At 48.2% G+C, this 25383-nt stretch overlaps 1 protein-coding gene across 3 annotated transcripts in view; it reads left to right on the forward strand.

Annotated features, from left to right (window-relative positions):
* Nucleotides 1–25383, forward strand: part of LOC114858569 (thymocyte selection-associated high mobility group box protein TOX-like) — a 53778-nt gene that overhangs the window by 18641 nt on the left and 9754 nt on the right. For 2 of the 3 annotated variants that reach the window (XM_029155960.3, XM_055510388.1), the window contains exons 2-3: nucleotides 10043–10102; nucleotides 19170–19430. In XM_029155960.3, the coding sequence (XP_029011793.1) occupies nucleotides 10043–10102; nucleotides 19170–19430 (321 nt within the window). Of the gene's footprint in view, nucleotides 1–3211; nucleotides 3305–10042; nucleotides 10103–19169; nucleotides 19431–25383 lie in introns of all 3 variants that reach the window. The other variant, XM_029155959.3, reaches the window with a different exon arrangement.

Below are 25383 nucleotides of genomic sequence, written 5' to 3' on the forward strand. Positions count from 1 at the left end.
AAGGTGATGCCAGTAGATTCAGCTTTCAGCTCGCTTTTACTGTAGATACAGCTTTTATATGGGCCCTCTCCCTCTCTCTCTGTCTCCGCACACTAGGATCTCCTCGACTTTTTCTAATAAAGCAGCTGCTGTAACTGGAAGAAGTTTTTCTGGCCATCTCGTTTCACCTAAAAGCCAAATCAAACTGTCTTTAATTCTCTCTACCGCTGTGACATGTAACAGGCCAAAGCTCTCTCTCTCTCTCTCTCTCTCTCTCTCTCTAGCTCTCTCTCCTTAGAGCACAATGGCCACGCTGCTCTCCACTCTCCGCTCTCTCACTCCTCTCCAGCGCAAGGCTATGACATTGAGGGAATGTGATGTGATGTATTGTAGTGAATAATGTATTCTGCGAGGATTGTACAAAGCACATGGAGCAGATGGCAGCAGGTTGATCTGGATGCTTGTGTGCACGCTCCTGTGTGTGTGTTTAATGATGGCAGTGTGCATGCGTGTGACATGCCTACGTGTGCATGTGTGTATCAGTGTGTGTGTGTGCGCTCACCCAGGATGGGGGAGGGGGCAGAGGAGATGAGGGAGGTAGGGCGAGTGGGGGTTGGTGTGCTCGTGTGTCTATGTGAGCCTCCTTTGTGAGATAAAACATGCAAATGGTGGATTATTTTAATTCAGTTTTTTTCTGGAGCCCTGAGCCTTAATCCCTAAAGCAGTAGAAATGAAAATAGTATATGTTTTCCTTCAAACTCCCTCTCGCTCGCTCTGTTTTCCGTTCCCTGATAGGAATTTACAGCTACCAGCTGTCTAGGAACTGGATCCTTTGCGCTTTAATTTTTCTCTGATGTAGCTATAGCCGAAGAGCGATGATTACAAGCGTGGAGTGGTCTAAAGCTGGCGGAGCCTCAGCTGTTCTGTCGCACGATGGATGGTTCACGGTTGCGAAATACCTTCAGAGTGGAAGGAGACGGCAGTGCTGACCCCAAGCATAGGTCTGAACTCAGCTCGATTCCCCTAAAATAATGAATGATACAGTAAATACAGTAAATAATATAGACAACTAGTTTACGTTTCCTTACCTTGAAACCGATAAAAAAAGCAGAGGAACACTCATCTGCACACCTTTCTCCTAGTGTTACCTATAGATGAAGCTAACAGATGGTGGAATCTATTTACATCTATTTAGGTGACGGGTTTACGCTGAAGGTTATTCTACAGTCTTCTGAGACGTTTTTCCATATGTCACTGTTAAACAGACTGTTTGTGTGTAGAATAACGTGGAAACTTCATTATTTGCACGTTACTATTGTGCCTTCTACCTAGAGGTGTTACGTACCTGCGTTGGGCCCAACTACAGATCCAGCGAGGGACCGTCATTAACATCGTAGTGGACTTCCACAGATAATGCTTCATCAGTTCAGAGTCGTTATTTAAGGCTGTGTGCAAAAGGGGGCAAAGGAGCGTGTTCATCCTTGTTTCTTTCGTTCTAGGGGCCACGAGTAGAACGGAGAAAATGTATTTAAGCGTTTGAGCGAGCTGATTCAGCCTCTGTGGGATGGTTGATATTGTATTAGGGAGAATGTTACCCGGGGCGATTCATTAGTGGTGAATAATTGAGAGGCTCGGATAGTGCTAAGGTGAAAAGCCTGTTATTATTTTATGGAGTTTGTGTTTTTTGGGGCACTTCAGTTTAAGAATATTAAAAATGCACAAGCCTTGCCACAAATTACTCACTGGAAAGATTCACAATGGCTGCTAATGACGCGCCGTCCGTCGTCCATTGTTTTCAGGCTCTGTTAAAGTGTTACGCGCTGCCATTATCAGTTGTGGTTGTGAGCTTTTGAGCTTCATTTACCAAATGACAAGTTTTTTTTATTGACATTTTATTTTTCGCTAAACGCGTAGATTGCAGCGGTGCGAGCGGTTCGTAGGTGTTGCACACGTGTGTGTGTTTGCTCACGTATGATTTCACACGGCCACAATTGTATCTCCTAAAAGGTTTTCTAATGTTTTTTTTTTTGTCAACCTCACTGGTTTTTACCTCTCAGATTGTTTTTTTTAATTCTCTTGCCTTTACTTCAGCTCACAGGAGGTGTTATCTGTTAAATACTCTCACCTGTACTTGTTGGTTTTCCGTTGAGGTTTATTTAACATCTTATACGCCCACATATGACCACGTGATAACCAAGAAATGGGGGAGCATCTGAAGCTTCACTGGTTATTCTCAAGGCTGAGGGTGCTATAATAGTGTGATGTGTTTAGCTGGTGGTGTGTGGTCTGGGTACAGGGGCTGTTTGTCCTCAACAAGTCAACAGTTGTGTAGTCTTTGTTAAGGTGCTGGGTGTCTGAGTCAGTCCAAAAGCCTGTGTGAATGATGATGATGGCCCAGTGTGAAACGGTTAATGTACTCAGTTGACACAGTCTTGGTCCCCAGGGGATGGACCCATATGACTTTGATGTTTCTACTATTTGCCAGCTAGCGTCACCAGCGTTGGAAGTTCCACGTCCTCCGCGCTTCGCTTACTGACAGAACACGTCGACAGGTCATGAGCTGGTCAGCTTCACCTCTCGGCACCTCCCCGTCCGCGAGGAATGAGCGTTTCAGCTTTTAGGTCGGCGTGTTTTATTCAGCTTTGCCGCGTTGCGTGCTTTTGATTGCACCAGCAGATGTTTGCAGGTCCTACTTAGAATGTAGGTTATATCAGATTCCGCTCACAGTCGCTCCTAAACCCAGCACTGCTCCCAGCTTTATGCACTGTACGCGGAGACTGTGTAAATCCACTCGGTGCTCCATGATATTCCAGATTCCTGGCTCTGCGCCAGCTTCTCTTGTTGGGGGTTTGTGTATATGCTTGTCAGTGTGTGTAAGGGAGAGGGGGAGGTAGGCATGGGGAGGAGGCGTGTTCGGGGTGGAGGGGATGTCAGCTCATTAACCTCCATTCTTTCCCTAGCATGGTGCTGCTTAGAGTCACTGTGTAAGTCTCATGTCATTACTCCTCCCCCTGCACGCGTTCGCCGGGCATGAGGGGGAAGAGCAGAGGAACCAGGGGAGGATGGAAGGAGGTCCGGAGGGAGGGCGTGGGGGTGGGCCCTTGACATGTGCCTTTACAAATGCCCTGCTTGTACCTCGCAAACTAAAGCCCTGCCGTCTCATTTCCTTCCCCACTTTTGTCTTCTCTGTCTGTTCTCTTTTTCTCCCTGCTATATCTCTCTCTAACCACAGGCCCAGTACAGTGTGGGTGAACAAGGGGTTAGGCTCCACACTGCCCCCCCTCCAGGCATCAGTCCAGCTAGGAAAAGGCTGCCCACTGCTGTGGTGAGATACAGTAACTAAGGCCCGGGTTTCTTTGTTTGCCAGCCAATTGATTCAGAGAGATGTACCTGGGGCTGTTGGTGTTTTTTAGTGTGAAAAAGAGAAACTGAAGTTGCAATTAAATATCTTATCGGGGAGAAAATACATTATCATCATGCTGCACTGAATATGCACAACCACATAAAAAGCAGAATGTGTTGTTATTATTATTTCACTTATTTATGCAGCACTGATAGTTGCATGCATTTGCTTTTGAAGGCACGGTCACTTAGAGGAACCTGCTGAAGATGTCAGGAATTTCCTAATTACAGAAACTTGGTGTATGTGTGAAAACGTGCAAAGGTGTGAAACACACCCCTGTAGCTATTGTGTCAGCCGACGCTGTGTGGGCACCTGTTAAACCAAAGCACCTCGACGGCTCGAACGACCTTTCACCAAAAGGATTGTAGGCAAATAATTAATGCGGTAGAGCAAATGACCAAAGTAGGAGCTAGCTTTGTTTTTGCTAGCACACGGAGATGCTGAGACGCTGTCACAACACTTGGTTCTAATCTATCTAATATATTGGACTATTGTTGATAATGTAGAGCTGTTGACTTCTACAATAACTGCATTCTATAACCGCGTATTAGGACGGATGCCACTCTGATGCTGATGCATGTAAAGACCCAGCCATCATTCGCCTCTTTCCCAACCCAAGAAAAAACACATGTCACATAACTTCTCTGCTGGTAACGATTTATCTTCGCCACCGTCTGAACAGTCAAACTTCACCCTTTTCTTCTTCCACTTTTGCTCTTTCATACTTTACTCCGTGCAGAGGCAGAAGAGCAATAGATTGCAATAAGATAACCAATTATATGCTAGAGGAAACCAGAGTTTTTTTTCCTGTTGCAGTTATCTGATGCTGCGGTGAGCAGAGGCAAAGGGCCGGGGTAACGTGACATTCACTTTGCCCTTTATCTCCTCTCGTAGCTGTTTACCCCCAGTCAGTTAAAAGTGGCTTGCGCGCTGCATCCTCTCTTGCTACCAGAGAAACCTCACCGACATAGAGGCGCTCAGACACGTGTGCGCACCGTATGGACACGCGTACAGTACCGCGCGCGCCCTCGGCCCCGATGCTGCGTGTCGGAGCGGTGGGAACGCAGCTGCACCTGCCGCGGCTAGCTGCTAGTCGCTAGCCCTGTGTGATGCTAGGCTAGCGGGCGCGCAGGGTGGGGGAGGCCGCGTGGGTGGCACTTTGGTCTGACTTGTTTTTCCGGCGCTACCCTCAGGTGCACACGGGCTTGAATCCAGAGTCCCGCTATTACTTTTCATCACGACTCGAAAGCAAAAGAGTTGGGAAAGGCTCTTAATGTCTTAATCAGTCTGTTTATGTTTGTGACTTTGTGTGGCGTTGGTGCAGAAAAGCAGGAAGTTGCAAGCAGCCCTTCACCTCATTGTGTGATTATAGACACACACACACAGCCTTTCTCCTGAACCTCCGCTCCCATCTCTCACCACTTCGGCTGTTGACTGTTGGTTCTCTTTTGTGGTTGCTTCAGCGCTACAGAAAATGGATGAATGAGCTGTTGGGCTTTTTTGGTTCATCACTAGCTATAGGTGGAGTCGGAAGCGGTCGGAGCCCGTGTTTCTTCCTTTAAAACTGTGTCAGCCTTTTGTCTGTGCGGATACTGTACGTTGACTGTATAGTTTCACTTCAGACCAAATCAGGATAAAATAACAGCGCCGTTGCTCATTAGACGTGAGTTAATGGACTCAGCAAAACATTTTATTAACATGAGCAGGCGAGCTAATGCAAACTGTCATTTCAGACTCCTAAGAGGAAGCGCGTGATTCATGTTTCTATAGTGCTGTCTAGGATGGCAGGAGGCCAGCCAGCTCCACACAGAATTCCACCAGGATCCCACTGACATATGGGAAGTGGCTGCGTGTATCAGAAGGTGCCATCTTTACGGTCCCCTGACCGGAGCGCAGTGTCCAGATAAACACGGCCTAGGTTTTGCATATGAAAATGAACCATGCAGCAGATAAAGGTGAGGACACATAAGACGCATCGGCGCTGGTGGATGTGACCTCAGCGTCGCTGTAGACGAGCGTGCACGTGGGGTTTGTGTGTGTGTGTTGTGTGTGTGTGTGTGTGTGTGTGTAGCTTTAGTGTAGGATCAGACTCTCACACCCAGGAAGAGGCCCTGTTTCCCTTATCTAACGACAACAGAGCATGTGTCGCCATGGCCACAGGCTGTGCTTTTTATGGGCTTTGCTAGTGTGTCTGTGTCTGTGTGTTTGTGTGTGTTTGTGTGCATGTGTGTGTGCCATGCTCATTGTTTGCCTATGTTCATTGTTTGCTTGGGGCGTGGTGAAACACCAGAATTGTTACTGTAGTGTCTCTCTGTATGCAACTCACACTCACATTCTACTGTAGCTTTCTTTCTTTCTTTCTTTCTTTCTTTCTTTCTTTCTTTCTTTCTTTCTTTCTTTCTTTCTTTCTTTCTTTCTTTCTTTCTTTCTTTCTTTTTTTCTTTCTTTCTTTCTTTCTTTCTTTCTTTCTTTCTTTCTTTCTTTCTTTCTTTTTACTCTTTTTTTCCTTTTTAATGGCACCTATACATTTGTTTGCTGACTGTGTCTGCCTCTCTCGCCCTCTCTCTCTCTCTCTCTCTCTCTCTCTCCCCTTTCTCTCTCCCTCGTCCTCTCGTCTGGCTTTGAACCAGCGTGACAAGTTGGGCAACATCAAAATTCAGTGGCACATTGTCTCAGGTCGAGGTTTGTTAGGTCTCTCCCACAGCTTAATTGAGCCAAGGATGAGGGAGAGAGAGATGTAAAGAAAGAAATAAAGAGAAGAGGGGGAAGATGAGGAAGAAGGGTGCTCAAACAGACATACATATTGCATGAGTCCCCCCACCAGCACCACCACACCCCTTTCTTCACAGAATGGCTGTGTACTGTTCTGGGCTTATTAATTCCGCTCGGTGAGAGAATTATTTTTAGAGACTTGGCATACTGGCAAAGGCTTTTAAAGTCGCACGTATTACACATTCTGCTTATAGATTCCCTTTTATACATTCAGAAGTTCTCGAAGTTTGTTGTTACGTGTTCGCGTTGCAGTGGTCTGCTTGAACGGTGGAAAACGCTTCTCTTGACTCGTCTCACTTGCTGTGTGACATATGGCGTATTATGATGGAGTATATGACATGATAGTGCAGCCAAATGACCAAACCTCCATTTTGACTGTGTATTATTTATATATTTTAATGTTCATGTATTAACTTATGGGCAGCAAATAAATCATTCGCTCAAGGTGAATCTTAAACTACTTTCTGGTACTTGAATAGTCATGATTAGATTTTTGTTATGTTTAAATAAAATCTAATTTTCTAATGATAAATTTTAGATAAACATTAAACTGTATAATATTAAACGACCAAGTTCAGCTTTCATTTTATTAATCATTAAGACCTGTTTTTCTCAGATTGCCGGACAGTTGTGACGTTTTCAAGCAGTTGCTCCCTGCCCCCTTCACAAACAGATGTTGCCACAGAGCTTTATGAGGAGCTTATACAAATTGTCCATCAATCAAAAAAAAAGGAAGAAAAAAAACCCACAGTCTTCAGTGGAGTCTGTAATTTCTCCTCCAATCGTGCCATCAGCCGTCTTACTGGTGCACAGCGAGATGAAAAGAGCCCAGCTATGTATTGCACCATTAACACTGTGTAAATATTACATGTTTTCCCTGGATATGCTAGTTAGCATTACTTCCACCTTGTGGCTTCATTATTTTTGAACGCTCAGCTTTGTCAATGATAGCAAGGCCTGACCTACTTCTGGGACGCTCTCTCTGTCTCTGTTTCTCTCTCTCTCTCTCTTTCTCTGTCGCTGTCTTTGCTTCACTGTTCTTCCTCATTTGTTCCCTCGCTGCATCTTTCTCATTCTCTCGCCATCTCATTTTCTTTTTGCACTCAATCTGTCTACCTTTCCCTTTGTCATTTATTCATTGTCTTTTTCCATTTACTGTCACAGCATCACCTTCATCCCTTCCGTCTTCCTTCTCATGTATGCATTCTTTATTTTCTCAATTTGTCTCTCTACCTCAACCTATTATTATTTTTCCCTGTTCCCATTCTCTCGTCCCTCCTCCCTCTCCTCTCTCTCCATCCTCCTCCTGTTTTTATTCCTCTCTCCCAGCACCACATGTGTCACAGAGGGAAACATCATGAGCAGTGGTCCCTGCTGAACAATTACCATGCAAAGCAATTCAAATAGAGATGTTTGCCGAAAACAACATGTGTGTAATTACTGCTTAATGAGGCCCTTGTCTCAGGCAGAATGCCCAATTAGACTTCCGATGAGAAAGCGACGCCGAGGCCCTGCTGAAGGAAGAGAGGGAAGGAGGGCGATGGAAGAAATAAAAGGTGGTTTGTAATACAGAGAAAGGTGAGGATGATGAGAACGCAGAGAAACGACCAGACAGGAAAGAAAGAGCGGGGCGAGGGAGCGAGAGAGAAAGCTGATTTCTGCAGCAAATGTGGAGTAATGGCAGAGCTGATAGCATTGAGCCGAGGATAAATTGGCATTTTAAGTGGGAGAGCGAGGCAGTGCAAAGGAGAACCATGAGAGAAGAGCAAGGGGAAACAGCTTTACGTCGCAATATATGGGCAGCCATGTTGAAGCACAAAATGGCTGACCTTTGTAGGCACGCGCTTGGCCTTTTTGGGGATTATTATATCACAAATGTAACTGGTGAAAAGGAGCATTGTCCGGCTTGAGAACAGAAAGATACGACAATGAGGCTTTGAAGCGAACGGGTTCCACGTTAAAACCAAGATTGCGTTTTCGTGGATGCACATGATGTTATTCAGCAGCTGTAGTCGCTCCCTTCTTATCGTGGCGGAGCCGTCCAAATGGCTCCGCGTCGCCAGCGATAGCAAAGTGGATTTCAATGGAATGAAATTGCTCAGTTAGGCGAGGACAAGAGGCCTTTCATGTGAGGAGCCGGGAGTTTATTGCGCAAAGGTCACGGAGGTCAGCATCACTTTGGCCCCTCTCGCTGAGCTACACTCACTCCCTCTGTCAGGTGATGGATGCCACCGCGGGTCATTAGCGTCGCGAGCGTCTCCTTCTTTAGGACGAGAAGACGGACAATTAGTCAGCGTTCGGTGTCACTTGGGAGCAACGTGTCGTCGTTGCTGTGAAGCTTGCGCCGTAATCTCGCGCACGCGCGCGTGTGTGTGCGCGGCGCTCGTCTCGGTTTCATGTTTGCCTATGGGGCTGAATGTAAATGTAATCATTAGAATAACCAAGCGAATCCTCACGCGGGCTTTCGTGATGCGCATCGTTAACCAAGCGTTGCCCTCAGGCATCCGCTCATTCCTCCTGCAGTAATGTACAGTAATTTCTCTTTCTCGCCACTCATCTGCTCGTTTAGCTCCTTCGACTTTTTTCCCGTCCACCGATGAAGATATTGGGTTTCGCCCCCCAGGAATTCGGGCCCATTTCCGTCCATTAGTCCACCTGGTTGGGGTTTTGTTTTGAGCAGGTATATCTTCCCATCAATTTGTATCCTCTCGCATTCGACGTGTTTATCTTCGGAGCCTTGCGCGGCTTTCTCCGCGGGCGTGGGGCAGACCACCCCGCGAGGAAAAGCCCCCTCCGTATCTCCACATCTGTGGAATTTGACATGGAATGCTGTCTAGTTTGATCATGTTGTCTCCGCTGTCATTCCCGGAGCTTTCGGAGCATTGGTATCACAAAGAATGACCTCACTGAGCAAACAGAAAGTGGGCTTTATTTGACATGTTTGGTTTCTGTGTAAAGCTCCGTGTGTGTGTGTGTGTGTGTGTGTGTGTGTGTGTGTGTGTGTGTGTGTGTGTGTGTGTGTGTGTGTGTGTGTGTGTGTGTGTGTGTGTGTGTGTGTGTCTGTGTGTGTCTGTGTGTGTGTTGAGCGTTATTATCCAGCCCAGTCCAGATTTGTTCCATTTTTTGTAAGCGCAGTATGACAAAGCTTGATGCCTCTGGAAGCCAAGGGCATTTTCACAATACAGCTCTTTTTAACATGGTAGCGGTTTCTCAGTCACCTTGACAGTGCACAGGTTCAGGCACTGAGCTCTTAGCGGAGCAAAATCTCATTTTCTCTGGAGCTACACTGGGAAAAAAAGCAGGATCTGTGTTGTTTCTTTCTTTCTTTTTAGCCCACTCAAAGCTGACCTCAGTGGGGAATCCTTCAGGGATTTAGGTTACCAACGCGCTAGACTTCAGAGCTAGCGAGTTGCACGCGGCACTCAACTGGTGACCCGGAGTTGTTTCACAGCCCCACAGGGGGTCAGGGGTCATTTGCTGTTGTGTGAGTCTTAACCCGGTGTCAAACAGTGTTTTGGCACTCGCAGCAAGTGATCTTTAAATGCCTGATTAGCTCCGGCTTGCGTGCCCTCGCCGCGGCGCACACACTTCCCTACTGTATGCGCTCGCAGGCTGCTTCGCACTCCGTCAGACGCACAGCGGAGCCCACGGGGGGAAAGCCCTGTCGCGTCACTGTGCTCATGCAGCCTAATTACCGGCCCGCTGACGAACAGTAATTACCCGCGCCGCCGCGCCACCGCGAGGTTTAACCAAAGTGACAAAGTCATTAGTCTCACACTTCAGGCCACCCGTAAAGAGCTTTTCCTCTTCACACCTCCTCCCTAGTGCCCCCCAAAAAACTCCACCTGCATCTAATATTAAATTGTTCCTTTCTGTTTCTGTCCACAGTTTGATGGTGACAACATGTACCTGAATGACAGTAACCAAGAGTTTCGGTCACCGAGCCAGGTAAGCCCGGTTTCTGTGAAAACCCCCCACTCGTGTGCGGAAACCGTCCGAGGAGTTGTCGAGTTACTCGTCTGCTGCAGCTTAAAATAGAGCGCTTTGATTTAAACAGCCCTGCAGTCAAGGCACGGAGGTGCAATATAAGCCCGACTGGGATAAACTTAACATTAAACACACACTCAAACCTCTTTATTGACTCTGTGTGGGAATTAGGAAAGATCTGGTTTAGTCAAGATCAGCTTTTCATACTTAAACTCAGAAGGTTTGGTCACTTCATTAATCTCCAGATTACATTGTGCACTGTGGGACTATGTAATTGTTCTATGGCTATATCAATAGGTTTTGACAGCAGATGCATTATTTGATCTCTAAAGCATTTGTCTCTTGCAAATTCTCATTCATTACAGTAGCATCAAATAGAAGCCTGTGCATAAATATTAAATGCCTCATTAGGTAAATTATACCTGCAAAAGAGGTCTCAAAAGCATATTAATATACCCTATTTTTGAATCATGAGCCCTGACAGTGTGAGCAGCACGTCAGCCCACTGAGTCAAGACAAGTCACTTACAACCAGCGGCAGCATTTCATCACTCCGCGGTCCCGGCGTGCTGCGTTAAAGCCCCAGTCACACAGTCGGCGAGTTAGACAGGCCCGATGCTGAGTGCTCCCAGCTGGTCCGCGTGAACACATGGCCGGACATATGGCAGAGTTCGGTGCTCCAAGATTTGTTGATCCGGCAGCGCGGCCTCCGTGTTGTGACAAAGCGCGGCGGCGCGGGCTCCTCGTCAGTCAGCACCTCGCCAAAGACTGTCGGAAAGTCAGGGGGGCGCAGACGGAAGGCTGAGGACGCGCGAACGCACCGTGCTAGCAAGCCGCGCAGTCCCTGACACAAACGTATTCATAATTCATGTGTGAGTAGACGTCCTCAGCTGTTTCGCTCACATACGAGCTGTCTGTTCACACACAAACACAAACGCGTTTTATTCCTCTCTAATAGCGGCGCATTCTTTTTGTCTGGACTCCAGACGTTCGCCTTTGAAACGTGCGCCATGACCCTAATTCACGAGGCATGAATTAGCGCGTAATTATATGAACTGGCCCTTTACAATGAACCTAATTATAACATGAAACCACAGCCACATTTTAACCACCTCAAAATGGGCCTTTGAAGACGTGAAGGAAAGCAGCCAAGATGTCCTCACGCGCCAAAAATGCGCTGACTCTCGGGGTGTAAAACCTGACCTGGGCCTTGCAATCATTGACAAACATATGCATGTGCCCATAAACCCATAATATGTACACTCATAACCTCCACCCACACACATATATGCCCATAAACGCTCACAAACACGCACTGCAGCCATAAGGTTGGCTTCCCTTTGATGCTGGGATTGAGTGACTATAATGAGGGGTCGAGTAGGAGCCGTAGCAGCTTATTGTCTACTTATATCACACATCACAGACTCCGAGGTCCATCGTCGCTCGCCGCGTTTCCTGTTCTGCCCTAATTATGTCACTTTGCCTCCGTACACGCGCGTGCGCTAATTGACGTAAACGTCCGGCTTTGTAGAACCCCCCCCCTCCCGGTCACGTGTCAATCATCGCCGCCCTCCACAGGTTCCAGTGTTGTGTCAACAAATACCTTCTTAGTGGATGAGGCAATTTGGGCTTTTCAAAACATGCCAGTCGCGGTTGATGCTCCGTCAGCGCCGTCAAACGGCGGCTTAGGCGCCGTCCCCCGGCAGCAGAGGTTTGGTTTGGGATCCCTTAATGCGGCAGATTTAATTTGAAATACAGGGGAAAAAAAGGGAAGGGGAGCGCATAAATGCTTTAAAAGTGAACACACGGAGAGGAATGTTTCACAAAAAAAACGATAAAAGGACTCGTTGTGAATAAGGATCCATTGAATGATCGCTGACTGTTTCAGATGGTCGACCCGCTGAACGGCGTGAGGAGGTCAAACGGCGAAGGCCTCGCAGCCAACGCTCACGTAGCATCTGCATTCGCACCGCGCTTCATACAAAATGCATAACTGCCGCTTCAAGCCGAGCCCGTGACTCAGCGGTGGCTTTATCGGCGCCTAATTGTACACATTAGCTGCGCCGTGGCTTGTGACATATGGTTTGCTTCTGAAGTGCCGGTAAATCAGACAAATTAGGGGCTGGTGGGGAATAAAATGGGGACTAATATCAAATACATCACCACATATATTATGTGTAATCTGTGAATGAGGCAGAGTGATCTTTATGGTGCCTTCTCCATGGGAGCAGAGCTGCAGTAGGACCTTATTAATGGTCAGATGTTGAGAAGGCAGCATGTACATGACGCGTGCATGTGAAAAAGGTGCTGGTAGCCAGAACAGAGCCCCCTTTGTTTTGCATGTCTGGGGTCTTCCACGGCGTAGGCACCGAGCTAGCGGTCTGACACAGCCTGCAGATTACATTACACATAACATCTCTGGGCTTTTTTGTGTTACCGCTAATCAGAACCAGCTTTCAACTCGGCGCTCGGACACAGTCCGTCCATTCAACGCAGTTGTTTTCAAGGCTTTCGAATGCTGTGCGGTTCTGCGGAAGATCTGCATGCGAGGTGCCGCACGGAGCCCCCAGACATTTTGATGATATTGATATTTTCCATTCGGTTCATCTGCCGGGGTTCACGCCGCTGCACAGCACATGCGAACGCGTGGGCGCCTGGGTTCGCCGATCTGCATTGTTTATATCTGCCCACACACGCCGCTATTGAGGAGCTAGATTAAATTAAACATTATTAAACATCCCAATTATCCTGATTGAGTGCGAATGTTCTGGCTTAGTGTTGGAGACCCCTGCAACGGCGGGCGCGTAACCGGCTCTTTAAGCGATTCAAATGCGTGCAGGCTGCTTGTTTCGCTGATATGAACACAACTGTGATCTGATTGGACGAGGGGGGAGCGGCGAGTAAGTAAAAGGGTCGATTCGGTGCCAATATCACATGGCGCTGCTCGCCAAAGACTAACCATGATCTCTTTCATTTGGATTCACATCAGGCCCGATGTATATTTATACAAACGAGGGGGGGGGGGTCTCCTCCCCCTCTTTTGTGTTGCACATGTTGACCGGTCTTTGGAGGTGGTGGCGAGTTTCGTCTCGTTCGCGCCCGGCTGTGTTCTGCTTCCAGGTGTCTCGCGGCGCCGCGCGCCTCCATCGATTGGGCCGGCTGCGAGAGAACACCGGCTGACGCTCCGGATCAGAATAGAAGCCTGGCTCGCCGGACGCAGGCTCTCGCTGCCTCTCTCCCGCGTCCTCATTTTATCCGTCTGCGTCCGTTGTTAGTTGGAGCAGTTCGTAGTTCTGTCTATTTACGTGCGCGTCTTAATTCTGACACTACCACGCCATTGTTGCTCTGTGTTTTCGGATCGTCCGCGTCCGCAGAGCCGGCCCGATTCACCTGGAAACGCGTCGCTGTCAGTCATCAGCTCCCATCTATTCAGTACGACACACACACACACACACATGCAGACATGTATATGCACCAACAAAGCCATGTCAATCAGCCACTAATAGAGCTCCAGATGTTGTTTGGCCTTTACTTCCTGCTCCCCCCCTCTCCCCTCTGGGTTTCTCTCTCTCCCTCTCTCTCTCTCTCTCTCTCTCTCCCTCTCTCTCGTTCTCTCTGAGTCAGAGACACCTCAGTACACCCTGGCACCGCACACCCAATGTGGGCGATGCTGATGTGAAAAGGCACCGTTACTTAATAGTGACTCACAGTGCACCATTATACCCCCACCACCACAACTGCAACAGTCTCCTCGCTCCCCCTCCACACCCACCACGACCCCTCCCCCAGAATGCACTTCTCTCCCTATCCTCTGTCTGTACATCCTTTTCCTCCAAGAAAAGTTAGGGGGACGTTGCAGACAGAGGATGAAAAATGAAAATTGAGGGTCTGAAAAACGCCAACACACATCTCGCTCCCCCTCTGAGGCCGCACGAAGCCTCCGGCAAGGTCGCAGGAACGGAGCGGAGATCCACATTGTGCGGCGTGTATTTAAATTTCAAGAGAGCGCACAATTTCAGTATCATGAATTCAGGCAGAAAGCAGTTTTTCCAGCTCTAAACTCGGCGCCGGGGCATCGATGTCTAAAAAAAAGAAGAAGAAGAAGAAGAAAAAACAGCGCTGGAGGAACATCAGAGGAGCATCTGCATCCACGCCCATGCTAAGGGATGCTAAGCTACTGCAGCCAGGAGCGGGCGCCTCCTCCGTGTGGGTCGGTTCATGTCAGCCAATAAGTCCAATTACCACCGGCCCCTTGAAATGCAACCAGCGCCGACCCCTGCTCTGCCTCCCTGGGCCTCGACCCGACCCGGGCCTCGCTGCTTCACCGTCTCCAGAACATTTAGAGGGAAGCGTTCCAAGACAACGACCCACGGCGAGAAGTCAGCGCTCCCCCTTGATCGAAGAGCGCCAACGCTCCCGTCTGCCTTGTGGAAACCTACGACCGGCCGTCCCCTCCCTTACACCGCCCCCCACCCCCCTCCTCCCCCTCGGCCCCTTCCCTCAAATCCATACCCCGCGGAACAGCAGCGCCCTCCCCAAAAAAACATCAACTTATCTGTAGCGAGAGTGCACTCAATGATTCATGCACTCTTTTAAGGGAACTTGAAACCTTGGCTCTATTTCGGTCCCAGCCTCTCTCTCTCTCTCTCTCTCTCTCTCTCTCTCTCTCTCTCTCTCTCTCTCTCTCTCTCTCTCTCTCTCTCCGCGTACGCTGCACAACGGAGCAGAGGGATTTAGTGGGACTAAGTAGTTTGATATTTCTATTGGTTTTCCGTGTGTATTTTCACTCCCTCTTTCCCTCTCTCCTAGTGATCTTCCTCATCATATGGAGTCCAAGGTCATGGCTGATTGAAATATAATAGAAGTGTAGACATCTGGCCTAATACTGTGGGAAGTTAAATCTATTTTAATGGCCCCTGCCGCAGTGGATTCTCTCTGATGCACTCTTGCGCTTCACTGACAGTAAATCACAATGTTCTCTTATTACCCTGACTGGAATGAGGGCATAGAGAAAGAACAATGAGGGATCCACATCATTTGTTTTCACCCCTCCCATGCCTTTTCCTCCCCTCTCCCCCCCTCTCCACTCCGTTTGCGACTCATAAAGCAAGGGGCTTAAAGAGAGTGACATCATGAAAATAAAAATAAAGGGGATTATGGGTGAGGTATTGTGCCATATGTGATTACTGGGGCTTCCATGTTCCCTTGGGGGGGATGAGTGACTACGAGACAACATATTTTATTTATTTATACGATTCTCCCTAATGAATAAGAATAGGAAATGTGGCGGAGACCACAGCCCCCACCTCCGTCCCACACTCACCCCTCCTTGTCAAAAAAATGCAGCCTTTGGTCCGAACATTAAAGAACCTTCTCTCCTCTCTGTTTCGGTACAAGGTTCAGAGCTATTTTTTTTCCACTGCTCCACTTTGATCCATAACTGTGAGGCTCTTTTAAAGAGAAATTGAACTGACACAAATGGGTGGCACATGGCCCCTTTTTCACACCGTTTCCAAACGCTTCTTTTGGCAGTGTTTTTTTATTTTTTATTTTTTGCAGAGTTCAGGTGCAATCCGCCACGGGTCCACCCACATCTGCAACGGAGAGTCGGGTCCTTTTTACCCGCCTAAATGAGATCCATTTTGATGTGACATTTGAGAGAATTACCAGTCCATGCGGGAGCAGGGAGGAGGTTTGCTCACGCCCTTGCTATTGGTCGGAACCCACCACGGTCCACCTGTCCTTTAGTGACGGACGCTACCTCTGACCCAGAGCTGCTGTCGGACGTGGTGACCCCCCCCCCCCCCCCCTCGTCTTACACACTTTACTTATCCCAGTTCTGTCTTGCTGTCAGTCAGTCTTCTATTTCATTCTCCTCCTATTGTGCTGCTGCTGCCAGCTTCTCTTGATACATCACCTAAATGGAGCCGCTTGTCATTTTGGAGCCGGGTCAGATAGCCTCCGCGGACCGTCGCTCTAATGGTCACCTGTGCAGCCAACGCCTGCCGATGATGACTTTGAGTTCTGCCCTTTTTCTCCGTTCTGCGAGGTCGATCTTTGAAGGTGAATTCAGCGCCGCCATCAGACGTCTGACAACGGAGGGGACATCGCACGCGGTGGACGCCGAGGCCTTCGCGAATGCAGGCTCCAGCTGGCGTCTGTCGCCAACGCACGCTGCCCTGTCGCTGGCGTCCACGTAGCATATGGCTAGATGACTTTCGTCCCCGTCAGCCGTCACAGTCTCTCTCTCTCTCTCTCTCTCTCTCTCTCGCTCTCTCTCGTCGTTCTCCTCCCCTGACGAACTCACCATCGCTCCCAGATGAGCTTTTCTTCCTCTAAACACCTCATAGGCCACAAATGACTCCATCGCCGCGCTAATGACTTTGTCTCATATTCGCAGCCATTTGTGCCGAGGACATTTTTAGCTGAGCTCGTTCATTTGTTTCTACTTAAGATAACTTAATTTTGTACGATAACTGGACAAGGTGGAGCTGCGTTTGGGGATTGAAGCCCTTAGCGCACGTGTTCGTTTTGTTCTAAAGCAACTGAACAAGGTGAAGTCTCAACCCCACCTGCAGCCACTAGTTTCTCGATCTATCTATCAATGCAGCCCTTCCTCAAAATCCATCTTAAAATTAGCGTTGTAAACGTTTCTGTGTTGTGATGTTTGTACAAAGCGTCAGAAATCAGCTTGGTCAATCTGGATCTTCAGGGATAAAATAAAAACTAGCTTTTCCCGGGGGGTGAAACATGCCCTTCTTTTATTTTTCTGCTGATAGTCAATATGCCTCACAGCAGCGTCTCACATCTGTAAGCTGTGGTAAAGACTGCGAGCTACAACCACTGATCTACAAACCAGACTTGATGTTTGGTTCCAGAAAAAGGAAAACAGAGCCTGTAAAGACTCTCATGCATCACCCATGTTCTGGAAAATGACAGGTTTGATTGAACTTCACCTCTGACAGGGTGAGGGTGAAGGTTAAGACAAAAGGAGGCTGAATCAACATTTGATGTTCGTTTCTGACCCCCCCGGTCTCTTTTATCCATCCTTCTCCGCGTCCTGAACGACAGCATGCGTATGAATTATTTATTTACGTTTGAAAATATTAAACTTGTGATGTCCTTGTCCTGCGTCTTATCTCCGAGGGCGTCAGAAGGCAAGAGAGAATAGATGGGAAGGCGCGGGTATAAAATAGCCCCTGACAACATTTAAATCTGGTTGATGCACTCGTATGCAACAGTGATGCTTCATCCCAGGGAGGAGAAGTGTCCAAAATGCACCATGTGGTCCCACAGAAACCTTTATGGAACCTACAGCGTGTCAAAAATAAATCTAAACCTTTCATTTATGGCCTCCTCCCCTTTCATTCCTTCTATACGTTGCATTGTTTCAACATATAGGCTGCTGATCATACCTGAGGGTCTTCGGAGCCTGACGGCGGCTTGATTCATGTCGTCGGGAACAGACACACGCGCCGGCGAGGTGCATTCATGTGCGCTTCTTAACAATAATAACAAATAAAAACAACGAGAAGCGTTAGACAACAAAGGAACAGACATTTGCAAAAGCTTTATCATGGGAAAAGGAATCGTCAGTGATAATATTTCCGCGCGAGCAGCGAGCGAGGAGTGAGTGTTATGGGAAGAGAAAATAGCACATCATTCCCTGATAGTAAACATACTCCCTTTTTATTATTATTACTATTATTATTATTTTCTCCCTAATGATAGTACACATTATGAGACTTTTATCCTATCTTCAAGCACCAGTTCTGCTAGTGGGGATATTGTGGCTGTTCCCCATCATTTCTCGCCATTTGTTTGCTAAAAGTATTTGTTTGCAAGATGAATTGCTGCACCGGCAGGCGAGATGACAGCCTACACGAAGATGATATTGAATTGATTTCTGAAATGTTGCAGAACGGACTAGTTGATGTGTGCCACGAGACATGAATAATAAAAATTCTATTAAAAAGCTCTTGAATGGCTGACACTCGAATATTATTTGTGATGATTAATTTTCTTTAGTCATTATAAAGGGGAGGTGGCATCAGATTGCCTCTGACAAAATTGCTTTTCATTCCCCGGTGAATACCCTCAGTGTGCTTTTTGAGAGCACAAAACCATATTTCTCGGCGCAATATTGTGTCAAGATAGGCCCGGGAAAAGACAAGCACAGCCTCTGCTCATGTATCATCTCATTAGCGGTGTAAAAACCCGCGCTCTCACCTGGTGGAGGTCATTTTGACACGCCGGATACGCAGAGAGGTTCAGGCCGGGCTTTCTGTTCCTTAAAAACCTGATTGGCATTGCAATAATGAGATTATAAAATGGCCACTAAGTGACTGTCAGTGGTGTTTTTCCATGTAATGAATTTGATTAAGTGTGTTTCATAGGCGCGCAGCCCGACAGTTCGCCGCTTTAAAGCTGTCAAGATTTCTGAAGCACTTTATTCTGTACAGCAGCTGTTGTTGTCGAACTCTAATTAATTTGCCGCGTATGTTTGCGTTGAATCAATTCTTTACACTTTTGTAGGCGCAACAATTTGCATTTCTAATTATTTTATTTGCCGCGAAAAACAGCCTAAACCGACTGCCGCGGTTCAGACACAACACAACCCAACAGGTGCGTTTAAAAGCCAATTACGAAGCCTTCTTAATTACTCTGAAACATCCTTTGTGAGCGCCTCCTCTCCTTGTTTGTTACTGAAGTTGGGTTTATTGTGGAAACGTCTTCTCGTCAGAGCCGCAGAAACGGCCGCGCATTTCTCGTTCGGCGCTATTTTAAGACGCAGGTGGAAAGTTTTGAAGTTTTCCTGTTGTCGTGAGGATTTTCCCTGCGCTCCCCCGCCCACGTGTTAAATGCATGCAAATTACCGCACTCTCAAATGTGTTTGAATCTGAATTCCTCATGCATATGAATGCGGCTGCCTGTGTGTGACCTGTCCTGCGTTTCTCCTTTGTTTTTACGCCGGGAACAAATGGTCTTCAGCTAAAATGGGCCCTTTCCTCTTGTTTCTGCCTGCTCAGAGCTACTCCAGCCAGGGCCGAGGCGGCGGCGGCGGAGGAGGAGGAGCGGGGGACGAAGACTACGAGATCCCCCCCATCACCCCCCCCAACCACGCGGACCCCTCTCTGCTGCACCTCATGGAGCACGAGTCCGGCTACCCCTTCCACTCCCTGCCCCACAACGGCCTGCTCAACGCCTACCCGTACCCCGAGCTGCCGGCCCTCATGATGTCCAACGTGCTGGGCCAGGACACCCACCTGCTGTCTGGGCCAATGCACTCGGTGAGTGATGCGATACCGGTATCATCCAAACTGCGACGAGACCGTAAAGCGACTCGTTCCTCCGCTATTGTGCCGCCCTCGCTATTATCCCGTGATGCTCTCACAATCGCCGGGCGTTCGTAATTAGCCCGATTGGAGGCCAAAGGGAGCGGAGGCGCCGGCGTCTAAAGCGAGGCCAGCGCGTGTAATGCAGCGTTAATAAACACGGAGGGCCGCTGCCTCCTTAACACCCAGACCTTTGCCGCAGAGCTCCTTTAATATCTATTCAGCCGCACAACTCGGAGATTTCATTACCTCAAAGTGAGCCGAGAGGAGAGAGGGAGAAACTTGGCGCTGCACATTTCTATTCCTTATGATCGGCGAAAGCAAGAAAAAGAAAGGGGGACGGGGGGAGATCGGGGGGGGGGGGCATCCCTTGTCAGCTACTTTTTCTTTTCAAAAGAATTCAGAGGATCCCGATTCACCCCCCACTCCCCCAACCTCCAGTGAAGGGACTTTTTCTTGTGTTAAACATGTTAGTGACTGAACATGTAAACACCCCTGGCGAACACATTCAAATGCTTTAATCATAAGATCGAACCGGATGAATAATAGATGGCCTGTGTGGTGAATTATTCAATGTTATATACTTTCATCTGACATAAATATTACTTTTTTTTTCCTTCTCTGCCCTCCGTCATGAATATTTATGCTTTAATGTGAGTATCCATGGCATTTATCCTCCGTTAATCAGGTCTTATGTGATTTTCAGAATCAAACTGCATAAGTTGCAGGCTTTTTTTTTTTTTTTCTGTGGGTGGTGGCAGCTCCGGCCTCCATTAAAGCCAGTCTCCAGGATTAGGTCACAATCCATTGGTTAATGTGCTGAATGTGCTCGGTGCGAGCGAAGAGCCGCTGTTGACTGGAGCGTTCACAGTCGATCTGCTTTTTAGCGTCGCCGACAGGTTTGACAAAACGCACGTAATAATTTGGGTGAGTGGATTTCACTGGGGAGCAGCACGTATGCAGCGCGGCGCAGTATGTCGGAGGAAAGCATTTATACCGCGGTGGGACACATGGAAGCTGCTGCTCTCGCCCGGCGAAGGTGCGACGGAGGGAGTGGCTGCGGCTCCAACAGCTTTTGTTTCACCTTTGCAATTATTTATTTTCAAATAGCCCTTCAGGGTAATGTTCCATTTTCTTATTTCACACCCCCTTTTCTCATAAATGAACCGCCATGGCAGTAAATCACCGCACAAACAGAGACTTGCACACACTGTGAAAGGTCCGGAGATTTATGTAACACATTCATGTTTCCCTCTTCCACATTTTAGTACTACTCTAGCAGAGCCTGGCTAATAATAGTCGCTATTAATATTTCTTGTTGCCTAGCAACTCTAGCAAGTAATAGCTTACTCTGGAAAAATAGATGACCGATAAGGAAGATGGAGGGGGTGGTGGGGGGGGGATGGTGGGGTTGGAGTGGGGGATTCAATTCATTTATTATCTCCTGGGACAAGAGGAGCTTATTTCTGAGGCTGAGGAATAGGAAAGTAGGCTGTATATTGAGAAATATTTTAAAGCAATTGGAGATGACGTTATTTTCATTTTGGTTCCATTAGGGATGTTTCATTTGATGTTTCCCCAACAAAGTCAATTAACCTTAATTTCATCCTGATAAAGGCATAATAAGGAAGATTGAATTTATGTCTGCTGGATGCTTGAAGAATAATAAGACTGGATGGAAACAGGCGCTGAGTGTAACCGGGAGAGGAAATGAAGAGACGAGCCTTTACCTTTGTTACATTGTATCGACAAAAGCCTGACGGTAAATCCGCAAAATTGGAGGAGATGGCCGGAAAACCGAAATGCTAATCGTTCCACAGTCATCTCCCACCACTTGCTAAAGAAGCGAAATAAAAAAAAAAGTGGACGGCGTTACCTCAAGGATACACTTCTCTTCAGTAAAAGCTATCCTTCAGCGCGCATCGAAGCCTCCTACAAGCACAAGCTCAGCTGGAGCAACAGATACGCTTCATCTCGGGGGATGTTGTTGCTGGTTTTTGTACAACATTTAGCCCGAGGCTAAAGCTCTGTAAACTTCTCCCTGCTTTGGGATTCTCTTTTTCAGCGCACATCGATCCTACAGCAAACAGAGTTAAATCATTACAGGACTGCGAGCGGTGGATTGACCGTCATCATCCGCTTGCATGGGCGCAGGCTGTGCGTTTACAGTCCGCATGCGGTCGTCTCGGGGTCCGCGTCCAGCGGAGCCTTATTTATTCTGTCTGACGGCCTCCCTCTTCCGTCTAATTATGACTCCGCGGGCAGCGCAGGTACCAGAGCAGGTGTCTGATGCATGGGGCGCATATACATGTTCATTTCCGCTGGCAGATGCAGGCGTGGGGGGGGGGGGAGACAGAGCCGTCAATCAGAGCTCCCGTGACTCCGCCTCCACGACTCTGACCCGCTCTGGCAGCGTCTCTGAATGGAGGCAGAGGGAGTGGAGTTTTGAATGAGTGGATGGGGCGAAGCGCAGCAAACGAGCCGGCGCCCGCTGAGGGTGGGTTCATGTCACGCACGTACGGCGTCCAGGGGTCTCGTGTTCAACAAGCCCAGTTCATCCCGGGTCCCGGATCACAGCAGGATCTACTGTCCTGTGCCTCCAAAGTAGAAAGGAGGAGGGTTAATGAGGGGGGAACAGCCCCAATATTGATTGTTGAGGGAGCTTATGTAAATGTCGTCTGATTAGTTTAACACGGACTGCAGCTCGTTTCACACAGTCACATTCAGACTGGTAGCTCCTGATGGAAATGTAGTTTCTATTTGTTATTTGAGATTGGTGTATATCATATAATATTAATAGTCATATTTGATAGGACTTCACGTGAGACGCTGGATTAGCTTTTTTCATACACGTTTTTCGCCAGTGGAGCTTTCAGACGCGTCTCGCGTGACCTGCCTTCGCTGCTGCCTTTCAGTGGAGCAGATGTGACATCTCGCTGACGTTCCCGGATAAATAACTTTTTTTTTTCCGTAACAGTTGAAATGTTTTCTGTTGTGGCTTTTCATTTCACTAAAAGACAGATGCCCTTCAGTGCCACACTCCGCGAGAGGGGCGAACAATGTGTCTTGTAGTTGTCAAGAGAAATGACAGCGGGATAATTGCCGGGGCACTCCCGTTTCATTTGAGCTGGAAAAAGTGCTCCGCACCAATTGTGCTTTGAAATAATAAAGCTTTGTTTTGTGCATCTAATTATGCGGGGTTCAGAGTGAAGTAATGAAGAGGAGTATTAACAGATTGAGCTTTAAAAACAAATGCACATTCATTGCATCCGATGAATATTCATGGCGCTAATTCAAATAGCCTTAGGCGACTGTTACGACTAATGAATATTTAAAACAGCTTGGTCACAGAGATTTGAGCGGTGCATTACAGCTGACTTCCTGCGAGTCGTCGTCTACAAGGGTAAACACTTAGAAATGGCAAAGAGAAAGATGGTGGAGTTGATCGAAACGCATCTGGAGGAGCTGCGATTAGTTACAGGCCGGTGATGCTCCGAGAGGCGAGGGTGAAGGCGACGGGGGCACGTCCCGATTCAGTCGGTTCGACGATAACTGGATAATAACTCCTCGATTATTCCTGCGTCCACCCCTCTGGGCCCCGACGTTAACCTGACGCCGTCCACTCCAAAGCAGCCGCGTCTGAGGGATCAGCTCACGCTGAACACCCCCCCCCCCTTCCCCCCCGCCACCGCCGCGATGCTAATTAGGCCCACCAGAAAGCCGGCCTGTGGGGATAATGTCCCATTATTAGAGCCATTTGTTTCAATTAACCGCTCTGTGATTCTACAATAGCAGCGCACGCCCCCCCCCCCCCAACACCAAGAAGCCATTACTCTCCTGTAGGAAAGCGCTGGGGTTCGGTCGGGACGGCGGCGCCGCGGCCATGCGGTCCCGGAGCTGGACGGCACCTCTCATTCCAGAACCGAGGACTGACTGAAGATCAGCAGCGGGGACTGTTGACTGGAGCGCTGACCGCTGAGGACTAAACACTGTTCTTCTCCCCGCGCGCAGACCGAGGCCTTGTGGCTTCGCTAAATTACCGCTCTGCTGCCGTGTACTTTTAGGCTGCAGTCCGGTTGCTCGCTGAGCACGAAGCTTCCGTTCGCTCTCACACCTTCGTTCATTTACCGAGGAGGTTCTGTTTCGCGGCGTTAACGGGCAGCTGAGGCCTCGCCTCCGACCCGCGACCCTGTTTGTTTGCCCGCTGTTGATCACAGCTGGAAGGCTGCCTTAAAACATCACACTGCCACATGCACGCAGGCGCTGGAGCACCTGAACGTTCTCGGACTGGAAAAAAAAAAAAAAAAAACGCTTATCAACTGCCTGAATGCGATATTTCGAAGCACTTTTAGGCCCTTTCAGCAGCAGATAATGGAAACTTCGATTGATACCAAGAGGTTGCTGCCCCGTGATGCCTCTGTTGCCAGGCTCTCTCATTGGCTTTCTCCCCCTGCTGCGCAGATGTTTACAAAGAGACATCACCAGCTCACATTAAAGGGTTCAAGTTGTCCCCTCGGGCTGTTGCTATGGAAATAACCCTGCTATGGTCGGTCATTCATGTTTGATTAATTGTTTTTTCCTTTCTGTGCTGTTGCCTCTACAAAGAGCTCATCATGGGAACATTTCATCTTGACAACAAACAATAGGGAAAGATGAATATGTCCAAACGCGTTTCATTTGGACATTTAGATATTCTCTCCTTCGCCGCCTTTGTGGATGTTCTGAGGCCATAAACGTCAGAAATTGTATTAATGTTGCATTGATATGGATGAAGTTTCGCCTGCGAAGCTGCACAATCGTAACGACTCCTGTTTGCCAGACTTACCTGGGCTAAAGAGAAGCATTTTGCATTTTTCCCTTTCTAAATTGCACTCTGTAGTGCTGAGCTACAGCAACCCACTGGGGCCAATTAGGATACCAGCAGAGCCAGGAAGTGCATAGCAGATGCTTTTGCCACTATTTATTAAAATCCAATCTGCGGGGGCCCCTCCAACAGCTCGTTAAACTACCGTTAATCTAATTAGCTCTCACTTGCCACTGTTTTCACCGCATTACCAAATACAAGGACCTCAACTTTGCAATTTAGCCTGATTAAGTAGGTCCAGTGGTGTTCGGGAAAAGGCTGGCGGGGAGGAGCTCCTCTGAGCTGTCAGTCATTTTCCAGAGTCACATTAATCATGCTGCCCACTTCAGCGGTGCGCGCTCGAGACTGAATTAAAATATGTGCAGTGGGAATATTGGTTAAAATCAAATCCAGTAGTGCAGGTCCACATGTCTGAAAGCCCAAAGCAAACACTCCCGTGTATGTTTGTAATGCCACGGTACCAGGGCTGGATGGGAATTCCACAGTCGGCACTTCAGCTGGATCAGAACTGGATCAGCTCTTTATCATTCCCACGATGTCCTTTCATGTATTTTTACATCGGGACCGTGCGTTTGCACTTCCGGTTCATTATCGTTTTGGGCCGGGCCGTATTTTTTATTTGATGAGCTCTGCTCTCGGGACAAAAGCCTGGTTCTACTCACAGGCCCGCGCAGACGGGCTCATTGCTTACAGATGGCCGCTGCGATGGCTTCCAGATGAGGAGGGCACTGTATATATTTGAAAACACGTTTCAGGGCATGAGGCTTCACCGTGATGGGAACATGCGTTGACAGACAGCGAGATACGGATCCCTCATGCTGCAGGAGCTGGTACCTGTTCCACTTGATTCAGTCTGACATTTAACAACCGTCCCGTGTTCTGTGGCTCGGTCTTAGTGTAAAACATGGCGTCGTTCAGATCTCGAACAGCTTTGTTTACATTCTTTACATGTTGCCTGCCAGCGCTGTATAAAGCAGCCATATTGACGGCATTACAGCCAACGCAGGTGCGCTTTGAAAGGCTGCCTGCAAATGATAACTACTT

This window comes from Betta splendens, chromosome 7 (assembly GCF_900634795.4).
Source record: "Betta splendens chromosome 7, fBetSpl5.4, whole genome shotgun sequence".
NCBI lineage: Eukaryota > Metazoa > Chordata > Actinopteri > Anabantiformes > Osphronemidae > Betta > Betta splendens.